Here is a 12050-nt window from a genome sequence, read left to right as displayed (position 1 = left end):
CTAACCCATCCTCAGTTAACCCTAACCCTAGCCCATCCTCCATTAACTCTAACCCATCCTCAGTTAACCCTAGCCCATCCTCAGTTAACCCTAACCCTAGCCCATCCTCCATTAACTCTAACCCATCCTCAGTTAACCCTAACCCATCCTCAGTTAACCCTAACCCTAGCCCATCCTCCATTAACTCTAACCCATCCTCAGTTAACCCTAGCCCATCCTCAGTTAACCCTAACCCTAGCCCATCCTCCATTAACTCTAACCCATCCTCAGTTAACCCTAACCCATCCTCAGTTAACCCTAACCCTAGCCCATCCTCCATTAACTCTAACCCATCCTCAGTTAACCCTAACCCATCCTCAGTTAACCCTAACCCTAGCCCATCCTCAGTTAACCCTAACCCTAGCCCATCCTCCCTTAACCCTAATCCATCCTCAGTTAACCCTAACCCTAGCCCATCCTCAGTTAACCCTAACCCTAGCCCATCCTCAGTTAACCCTAACGCATCCTCTGTGAACCCTAACCCTAACCCATCCTCTGTGAACCCTAACCCTAACCCATCCTCTGTGAACCCTAACCCTAACCCATCCTCCATTAACCCTAACCATAGCCCATCCTCTGTTAACCCTAACCCATCCTCTGTTAACCCTAACCCTAACCCATCCTCTGTGAACCCTAACCCTAACCCATCCTCAGTTAACCCTAACCCTTCCTCAGTTAACCCTAACCCATCCTCAGTTAACCCTAACCCATCCTCAGTTAACCCTAGACCATCCTCAGTTAACCCTAACCCATCCTCAGTTAACCCTAACCCATCCTCAGTTAACCCTAACCCATCCTCAGTTAACCCTAACCCATCCTCAGTTAACCCTAGCCCATCCTCAGTTAACCCTAACCCTAGCCCATCCTCCATTAACTCTAACCCATCCTCAGTTAACCCTAACCCATCCTCAGTTAACCCTAACCCTAGCCCATCCTCCATTAACTCTAACCCATCCTCAGTTAACCCTAACCCATCCTCAGTTAACCCTATCCCTAGCCCATCCTCAGTTAACCCTAACCCTAGCCCATCCTCCCTTAACCCTAATCCATCCTCAGTTAACCCTAACCCTAGCCCATCCTCAGTTAACCCTAACCCTAGCCCATCCTCAGTTAACCCTAACGCATCCTCTGTGAACCCTAACCCTAACCCATCCTCAGTTAACCCTAACCCTTAGCCCTATACCTCAGTTAACCCTAACCCTAGCCCATCCTCCCTTAACCCTAATCCATCCTCAGTTAACCCTAACCCTAATCCCTATCTACCTCAGTTAACCCTAACCCTAACCCATCCTCTGTGAACCCTAACCCTAACCCATCCTCTGTGAACCCTAACCCTAACCCATCCTCCATTAACCCTAACCATAGCCCATCCTCTGTTAACCCTAACCCATCCTCTGTTAACCCTAACCCTAACCCATCCTCTGTGAACCCTAACCCTAACCCATCCTCAGTTAACCCTAACCCATCCTCAGTTAACCCTAACCCATCCTCAGTTAACCCTAACCCATCCTCAGTTAACCCTAGACCATCCTCAGTTAACCCTAACCCATCCTCAGTTAACCCTAACCCATCCTCAGTTAACCCTAACCCATCCTCAGTTAACCCTAACCCTATCCTCAGTTAACCCTAACCCATCCTCAGTTAACCCTAGCCCATCCTCCATTAACTCTAACCCATCCTCAGTTAACCCTAGCCCATCCTCAGTTAACCCTAACCCTAGCCCATCCTCCATTAACTCTAACCCATCCTCAGTTAACCCTAACCCATCCTCAGTTAACCCTAACCCTAGCCAATCCTCCATTAACTCTAACCCATCCTCAGTTAACCCTAACCCATCCTCAGTTAACCCTAACCCTAGCCCATCCTCAGTTAACCCTAACCCTAGCCCATCCTCTAACCTTAACCCTAATCCCATCCTCAGTTAACCCTAACCCTAGCCCATCCTCAGTTAACCCTAACCCTAGCCCATCCTCAGTTAACCCTAACCCTAGCCCATCCTCAGTTAACCCTAACGCATCCTCTGTGAACCCTAACCCTAACCCATCCTCTGTGAACCCTAACCCTAACCCATCCTCTGTGAACCCTAAACCATCCTCAGTTAACCCTAACCCATCCTCAGTTAACCCTAACCCATCCTCAGTTAACCCTAGACCATCCTCAGTTAACCCTAACCCATCCTCAGTTAACCCTAACCCATCCTCAGTTAACCCTAACCCATCCTCAGTTAACCCTAGACCATCCTCAGTTAACCCTAGACCATCCTCAGTTAACCCTAACCCATCCTCAGTTAACCCTAACCCATCCTCTGTTAACCCTAACCCATCCTCTGTTACCCCTAGCCCTAACCCATCCTCTGTTAACCCTAACCCTAACCCATCCTCAGTTAACCCTAACCCATCCTCAGTTAACCCTAACCCATCCTCAGTTAACCCTAACACATCCTCAGTTAACCCTAACCCATCCTCAGTTAACCCTAACCCATCCTCAGTTAACCCTAACCCATCCTCAGTTAACCCTAACCCATCCTCAGTTAACCCTAACCCATCCTCCATTACCCCTAAACCCATCCTCTGTTAACCCTAACCCATCCTCTGTTAACCCTAGCCCATCCTCTGTTAACCCTAGCCCTAACCCATCCTCAGTTAACCCTAACCCATCCTCAGTTAACCCTAACCCATCCTCAGTTAACCCTAACCCATCCTCAGTTAACCCTAACCCATCCTCAGTTAACCCTAACCCATCCTCCATTCACCCTAACCCATCCTCAGTTAACCCTAACCCATCCTCAGTTAACCCTAACCCATCCTCAGTTAACCCTAACCCATCCTCCATTCACCCTAACCCATCCTCAGTTAACCCTAACCCATCCTCAGTTAACCCTAACCCATCCTCAGTTAACCCTAACCCATCCTCAGTTAACCCTAACCCATCCTCAGTTAACCCTAACACATCCTCAGTTAACCCTAACACATCCTCAGTTAACCCTAACCCATCCTCAGTTAACCCTAACCCATCCTCAGTTAACCCTAACCCATCCTCCATTCACCCTAACCCATCCTCAGTTAACCCTAACCCATCCTCAGTTAACCCTAACCCATCCTCAGTTAACCCTAACCCATCCTCCATTCACCCTAACCCATCCTCAGTTAACCCTAACCCATCCTCAGTTAACCCTAACCCATCCTCAGTTAACCCTAACCCATCCTCCATTCACCCAAACCCATCCTCAGTTAACCCTAACCCATCCTCATGTAAACCCTAACCCATCCTCAGTTAACCCTAACCCATCCTCCATTCACCCTAACCCATCCTCAGTTAACCCTAACCCATCCTCCATTAACCCTAACCCATCCTCCATTCACCCTAACCCATCCTCAGTTAACCCTAACCCATCCTCAGTTAACCCTAACCCATCCTCAGTTAACCCTAACCCATCCTCCATTCACCCTAACCCATCCTCAGTTAACCCTAACCCATCCTCAGTTAACCCTAACCCATCCTCAGTTAACCCTAACCCATCCTCAGTTAACCCTAACCCATCCTCAGTTAACCCTAACACATCCTCAGTTAACCCTAACACATCCTCAGTTAACCCTAACCCATCCTCAGTTAACCCTAACCCATCCTCAGTTAACCCTAACCCATCCTCCATTCACCCTAACCCATCCTCAGTTAACCCTAACCCATCCTCAGTTAACCCTAACCCATCCTCAGTTAACCCTAACCCATCCTCCATTCACCCTAACCCATCCTCAGTTAACCCTAACCCATCCTCAGTTAACCCTAACCCATCCTCAGTTAACCCTAACCCATCCTCCATTCACCCTAACCCATCCTCAGTTAACCCTAACCCATCCTCAGTTAACCCTAACCCATCCTCAGTTAACCCTAACCCATCCTCCATTCACCCTAACCCATCCTCAGTTAACCCTAACCCATCCTCCATTAACCCTAACCCATCCTCAGTTAACCCTAACCCATCCTCCATTAACCCTAACCCATCCTCCATTAACCCTAACCCATCCTCAGTTAACCCTAACCCATCCTCCATTAACCCTAACCCATCCTCCATTAACCCTAAACCATCCTCAGTTAACCCTAACCCTAGCCCATCCTCCGTTAAACCTAACCCAAACCATCAGTATGGAGGTAACCCTGGCAAGTCGACATCTGAGCTTGGTGGGCCATGTGATCAGGATGCCCCACCTACCACGGCATGTCTTCTATGGCAGAAGACCATCTCAAAGAGACAGTCAGGAAGTGTCACATGAAACCTGGGGACCTCGAGTCAGCTGTAGCTGAGCATTCACTTTGGAGCTTGCTATGTAACGGAGTTAACCACCTGGAATCACAACCTACCCACCATAGAGATGTGTTGCACAGGCCCCATGTGACAGCACAGGCCCCACCGCACCATACTTCCACATATTCTCCAGATTCAATCTCCAGATTCAATCTCCAGATTCATTCTCCAGAAACATTCTCCAGATTCAGTCCCTAACATGTCCCAGCTGCGGAAGAACATGCAGCTCCCGGATTAGGCTTCACATTCACCTGCAATGGCACCGAGAGCGGTAGCCATATCCTTTCCATAACCCACACCCGGAAGCAACATTATATACGGCAACTATGAACTGTCATAAGCAAGTAAGGTGGTGATGATGGTGATTAAGGTGTGTTACCTCAGGGCAGGTAGGACAGCTGATGCGTCGACAGGACAGCTTGTATCTTCTAACGGCTCCTTCCTCCACTGAACACGCGCAGTGAGTGCAGAGATCCACCATCAGACTCTCCTCCGCCTACGCACACACACGCACACACACACACGCACGCACGCACGCACGCACGCACGCACGCACACACACACACGCAGAAATCACACACAGAAAATACATGATATGTGATATGTGCATGTGTGTGTGCGCGCGTGTGTGTGTGACATATGTGTGTGTGACATGTGTGTGTGTGATATGTGTGTGTGTGATACGTATGTGTGTATGTGATATGTGTGTGTGTGTGATATGTGTGTGTATGTGTGATATGTATGTGTGTGTGTGTGTGTGATATGTGTGTTTGTGTATGATATGTGTGTGTGTGTGTATGTGTGTGTGATATGTGTGTGTGTGTGTGTGATATGTATGTGTGTGTGTGTGATATGTGTGTTTGTGTATGATATGTGTGTTTGTGTATGATATGTGTGTGTGTGCGTGTGTGATGAGTGTGTGTGTGATGTGTGATATGTGCGTGTGCGTGTGCGTGTGCATGTGCGTGTGTGTGTGTGTGTGATATGTGTGTGTGTGTGTGATATGTGTGTGTTAGTGTGATATGTATGTGTGTGTGTGATATGTATGTGTGTGTGTGATATGTATGTGTGTGTATGATATGTATGTGATATGTGTGTTTGTGATATGTGTATGTGTGCGTGTGATGTGTGTGTGTGGTATGTGTGTGTGTGTGTGTGATGTGTGTTATATGTGTGTGTGTGTGATATGTGTGTGTATTGTCCTACTCCTATCACAGTGTGGTTGAGGACACAGACGTCTTGAGGAGCTAGAGACAAAGAAACAGATAGTTCTGGTGTTATTCAGTCGTCTCAGTTGTTTCATGTTTAATACACTGGAGTACATCGTAGAGCAGTGAACAAACATTCAGAAAACGGAGTGAATACGTGTCTGTTAAATTAGCTCTAAAAAAAATTCTGCTGTTTGTAGCTAAATAGATGCCTCTTCTGAATGAACATTGAAACTGCAGAATGGACTGTACCACAGTGGCAGCGTGGGCAGCAGTCGGTGGTGTCACAGCGTAGCTCGCTTCCCAGGGGACAGGAGGGGGGGTCTAGTGACGGACAGCTGACGTTGGAGTGAGTGATGAAAACCTCTCTCTCTCCCACCAACACACACTGACGCTCCACACACACATCCTCCGCAGACCGCCACACCTCCCCCAACTAGAGAGACAGAAACACACACACACACACACACACACACACACACACACACACACACACACACACACACACACACACATACACACACACACACCTATCATGAACTCCCTCTAATTCTGCTAATCCACCATGTAGCGCTACCATCTAGACCTGTAGCGCTACCATCTAGACCTGTAGCGCCACCATCTAGACCTGTAGCGCCACCATCTAGACCTGTAGCGCCACCATCTAGACCTGTAGCGCTACCATCTAGACCTGTAGCGCTACCATCTAGACCTGTAGCGCTACCATCTAGACCTGTAGCGCTACCATCTAGACCTGTAGCGCTACCATCTAGACCTGTAGCGCTACCATCTAGACCTGTAGCGCTACCATCTAGACCTGTAGCGCTACCATCTAGACCTGTAGCGCCACCATCTAGACCTGTAGCGCCACCATCTAGACCTGTAGCGCTACCATCTAGACCTGTAGCGCCACCATCTAGACCTGTAGCGCCACCATCTAGACCTGTAGCGCTACCATCTAGACCTGTAGCGCCACCATCTAGACCTGTAGCGCTACCATCTAGACCTGTAGCGCTACCATCTAGACCTGTAGCGCTACCATCTAGACCTGTAGCGCTACCATCTAGACCTGTAGCGCCACCATCTAGACCTGTAGCGCTACCATCTAGACCTGTAGCGCTACCATCTAGACCTGTAGCGCTACCATCTAGACCTGTAGCGCTACCATCTAGACCTGTAGCGCTACCATCTAGACCTGTAGCGCCACCATCTAGACCTGTAGCGCTACCATCTAGACCTGCAGCGCTACCATCTAGACCTGTAGCGCTACCATCTAGACCTGTAGCGCTACCATCTAGACCTGTAGCGCTACCATCTAGACCTGTAGCGCCATCATCTAGACCTGTAGCGCTACCATCTAGACCTGTAGCGCTACCATCTAGACCTGCAGCGCTACCATCTAGACCTGCAGCGCTACCATCTAGACCTGTAGCGCTACCATCTAGACCTGTAGCGCTACCATCTAGACCTGTAGCGCCACCATCTAGACCTGTAGCGCTACCATCTAGACCTGTAGCGCTACCATCTAGACCTGTAGCGCTACCATCTAGACCTGTAGCGCTACCATCTAGACCTGTAGCGCTACCATCTAGACCTGTAGCGCTACCATCTAGACCTGTAGCGCTACCATCTAGACCTGTAGCGCTACCATCTAGACCTGTAGCGCTACCATCTAGACCTGTAGCGCTACCATCTAGACCTGTAGCGCTACCATTTAGACCTGTAGCGCCACCATCTAGACCTGTAGCGCTACCATCTAGACCTGTAGCGCTACCATCTAGACCTGTAGCGCTACCATCTAGACCTGTAGCGCTACCATCTAGACCTGTAGCGCTACCATCTAGACCTGTAGCGCTACCATCTAGACCTGTAGCGCCACCATCTAGACCTGTAGCGCCACCATCTAGACCTGTAGCGCTACCATCTAGACCTGTAGCGCTACCATCTAGACCTGTAGCGCCACCATCTAGACCTGTAGCGCCACCATCTAGACCTGTAGCGCCACCATCTAGACCTGTAGCGCCACCATCTAGACCTGTAGCGCTACCATCTAGACCTGTAGCGCTACCATCTAGACCTGTAGCGCTACCATCTAGACCTGTAGCGCTACCATCTAGACCTGTAGCGCTACCATCTAGACCTGTAGCGCCACCATCTAGACCTGTAGCGCTACCATCTAGACCTGTAGCGCTACCATCTAGACCTGTAGCGCTACCATCTAGACCTGTAGCGCCACCATCTAGACCTGTAGCGCCACCATCTAGACCTGTAGCGCTACCATCTAGACCTGTAGCGCTACCATCTAGACCTGTAGCGCCACCATCTAGACCTGTAGCGCCACCATCTAGACCTGTAGCGCCACCATCTAGACCTGTAGCGCCACCATCTAGACCTGTAGCGCTACCATCTAGACCTGTAGCGCTACCATCTAGACCTGTAGCGCTACCATCTAGACCTGTAGCGCTACCATCTAGACCATGTAGCGCTACCATCTAGACCTGTAGCGCTACCATCTAGACCTGTAGCGCTACCATCTAGACCTGTAGCGCTCCCATCTAGACCTGTAGCGCTACCATCTAGACCTGTAGCGCTACCATCTAGACCTGTAGCGCCACCATCTAGACCTGTAGCGCTACCATCTAGACCTGTAGCGCTACCATCTAGACCTGTAGCGCTACCATCTACACCTGTAGCTCCACCATCTAGACCTGTAGCGCCACCATCTAGACCTGTAGCGCCACCATCTAGACCTGTAGCGCCACCATCTAGACCTGTAGCGCCACCATCTAGACCTGTAGCGCCACCATCTAGACCTGTAGCGCTACCATCTAGACCTGTAGCGCTACCATCTAGACCTGTAGCGCTACCATCTAGACCATGTAGCGCTACCATCTAGACCTGTAGCGCTACCATCTAGACCTGTAGCGCTACCATCTAGACCTGTAGCGCTACCATCTAGACCTGTGGCGCCACCATCTAGACCTGTAGCGCTACCATCTAGACCTGTAGCGCCACCATCTAGACCTGTAGCGCTACCATCTAGACCTGTAGCGCTACCATCTAGACCTGTAGCGCTACCATCTAGACCTGTAGCGCTACCATCTAGACCTGTAGCGCTACCATCTAGACCTGTAGCGCCACCATCTAGACCTGTAGCGCTACCATCTAGACCTGTAGCGCTACCATCTAGACCTGTAGCGCTACCATCTAGACCTGTAGCGCCACCATCTAGACCTGTAGCGCCACCATCTAGACCTGTAGCGCCACCATCTAGACCTGTAGCGCCACCATCTAGACCTGTGGCGCCACCATCTAGACCTGTGGCGCCACCATCTAGACCTGTGGCGCCACCATCTAGACCATGTAGCGCCACCATCTAGACCTGTGGCGCCACCATCTAGACCTGTGGCGCCACCATCTAGACCTGTAGCGCCACCATCTAGACCTGTGGCGCCACCATCTAGACCTGTGGCGCCACCATCTAGACCTGTAGCGCTACCATCTAGACCTGTAGCGCTACCATCTAGACCTGTAGCGCTACCATCTAGACCTGTAGCGCTACCATCTAGACCTGTGGCGCCACCATCTAGACCTGTAGCGCTACCATCTAGACCTGTAGCGCTACCATCTAGACCTGTAGCGCTACCATCTAGACCTGTAGCGCTACCATCTAGACCTGTAGCGCTACCATCTAGACCTGTAGCGCTACCATCTAGACCTGTAGCGCTACCATCTAGACCTGTAGCGCTACCATCTAGTTCTGTAGCGCTACCATCTAGACCTGTAGCGCTACCATCTAGACCTGTAGCGCTACCATCTAGACCTGTAGCGCCACCATCTAGACCTGTAGCGCCACCATCTAGACCTGTAGCGCCACCATCTAGACCTGTAGCGCCACCATCTAGACCTGTAGCGCCACCATCTAGACCTGTAGCGCCACCATCTAGACCTGTAGCGCTACCATCTAGACCTGTAGCGCTACCATCTAGACCTGTAGCGCTACCATCTAGACCTGTAGCGCCACCATCTAGACCTGTAGCGCTACCATCTAGACCTGTGGCGCCACCATCTAGACCTGTAGCGCTACCATCTAGACCTGTAGCGCCACCATCTAGACCTGTAGCGCTACCATCTAGACCTGTAGCGCTACCATCTAGACCTGTAGCGCTACCATCTAGACCTGTAGCGCTACCATCTAGACCTGTAGCGCCACCATCTCCTGGACCTGCTGTTTGACCATATCTCTCTCTAGTGGACCTGCTGTTTGACCATATCTCTCTCTAGTGGACCTGCTGTTTGACCATATCTCTCTCTACTGGACCTGCTGTTTGACCATATCTCTCTACCGGACCTGCTGTTTGACCCTCTCTCTCTCTACTGGACCTGCTGTTTGACCATGTCTCTCTACCGGACCTGCTGTTTGACCCTCTCTCTCTCTACCGGACCTGCTGTTTGACCCTCTCTCTCTCTACCGGACCTGCTGTTTGACCATGTCTCTCTACCGGACCTGCTGTTTGACCCTCTCTACCGGACCTGCTGTTTGATCCTGACTCTCTCTACCGGACCTGTTAATTGACCCTGTGTAATTCTACCAAACCTGCTGTTGATCTTGTCTCACTTTACTGGACCTGCTGTTTGATCCTGTCTCCCTCTTTTCCAGACCTGTTTAATTATGTCTCTCTACTAGACCTGCTGTTTGACGCTGTCTCTCTCTACCGGACTTGCTGTTTAACCCTGTCTCTCTCTACCCGACATGTTGTTTGAAGTTTTACCCTGTTTCTCTTCCAGACCTGCGGTTTGACCCTGTCTCTATGTACCGCACCTTCTCTTTAACCCTGGCTCTTTCCACTGGAACTGCTGTTTGACCCTGTCTCTCTACTGGACCTGCTGTTTGATCTTGTCTCTCTGTACCAGACCTGCTGTTTGACCCGGTCTCTCTACATTACCTGCTGTTTGACCATGGTTCTCTATCGGACCTGCTGTTTGACCCTGAATCTCTATTGGATATGCTGTTTGACCCTGTCCCTCTCCACCGGACCTGCGCTTTGACCCTGTCCCTCTACCGGACCTGCTGTTTTGTCCTGTCTCTCTACCGGACCTTCTGTTTGACCCTGTCTCGCTCTACAGAAGCTGCTGTTTGACCCTGAATCTCTATTGGATATGCTGTTTGACCCTGTCCCTCTCTATCGGACCTTCTGTTTGACCCTGTCCCTCTCTATCGGACCTTCTGTTTGACCCTGTCTTTTTAACAGACTTGCTGTTTGACCCTGTCTCTTTAACGGACTTGCTGTTTGACCCTGTCTCTTTAACAGACTTGCTGTTTGACCCTGTCTTTTTAACGGACTTGCTGTTTGACCCTGTCTCTCTACATTATATGCTGTTTGACCCTGTCCCTCTCTATCGGACCTTCTGTTTGACCCTGTCTCTTTAACGGACTTGCTGTTTGACCTAATCTCTCTCTACTTGACCGGCTGTTTGACGATGTCTCTCTATAGGACCAGCGTTTTGACTCTGTCTCTCTCCGGATCTGCCGTTTGACCGTGTCTCAATACCGGACCTGCTGTTTGACCCTGTCTCTCTACATTATATGCTGTTTGACCCTGTCTCTCTCTACAGGACCTGCTGTTTGACGATGTCTCTCTACCAGACTTGCTGTTTCTCTCTACTGACCTGATGTTATAATCTCCTCCTGGCACACCTCAGAGCCTAGTTCCTCTCTAGGTTTCTTCCTAGGTTCCTGCCTTTCTAGGGAGTTTTTCCTAGCCACGGTGCTTCTACATCTGCATTACTTTCTGTTTGGGGTCTTAGGCTGGATTTCTGTACAGCACTTTGTGACATACAGTGTCTTGCGAAAGTATTCACCCCCTTGGCATTTCTCCTATTTTGTTGCCTTACAACCTGGAATTAAAATAGATTTTTGGGGGGTTTGTATCATTTGACTTACACAACATGCCTACCACTTTGAAGATGCAAAATATATTTTATTGTGAAACAAACAAGAAGTAAGACAAAAAATAAGAACGTGCATAACTATTCACCCCCCCAAAGTCAATACTTTTTAGAGCCACCTTTTGCAGCAATTACAGCTGCAAGTCTCTTGGGGTATGTCTCTACAAGCTTGGCACATCTAGACACTGGGATTTTTGCCCATTCTTCAAGGCAAAACTGCTCCAGCTCCTTCAAGTTGGATGGGTCCCACTCTTATACAGCAATCTTTAGGTCATACCACATATTCTCAATTGGTTTGAGGTCTGGGCTTTTACTAGGTCATTCCAAGACATTTAAATGTTTCCCCTGAAACCACTCGAGTGTTGCTTTAGCAGTATGCTTAGGGTCATTGTCCTGGTAGAAGGTGAACCTCCATCCCAGCTTAAATCTCTGGAAGACTGAAACAGGTTTCCCTCAAGAATTTCCCTGTATTTAGCACCATCCATCATTCCATCAATTCTGACCAGTTTCCCAGTCCCTGCAGATGAAAAACATCCCCTCAGCATGATGCT

General features: G+C 49.7%; 1 protein-coding gene across 1 annotated transcript in view; it reads right to left on the bottom strand.

The window, feature by feature from the left end:
- Positions 1–12050, bottom strand: part of vwf (von Willebrand factor) — a 186683-nt gene that overhangs the window by 33623 nt on the left and 141010 nt on the right. The window contains exons 47-49 of the mRNA XM_071415668.1: positions 5803–5986; positions 5549–5589; positions 4722–4838 (exon numbers count right to left, since the gene is read on the bottom strand). Of these exons, the coding sequence (XP_071271769.1) occupies positions 4722–4838; positions 5549–5589; positions 5803–5986 (342 nt within the window). The remainder of the gene's footprint in view (positions 1–4721; positions 4839–5548; positions 5590–5802; positions 5987–12050) is intronic.

Source organism: Salvelinus alpinus, chromosome 9 (genome assembly GCF_045679555.1).
Source record: "Salvelinus alpinus chromosome 9, SLU_Salpinus.1, whole genome shotgun sequence".
NCBI lineage: Eukaryota > Metazoa > Chordata > Actinopteri > Salmoniformes > Salmonidae > Salvelinus > Salvelinus alpinus.
The sequence above is the reverse complement of the archived record's forward strand: the minus strand, read 5'-3'. Positions and strand labels throughout refer to the sequence as shown.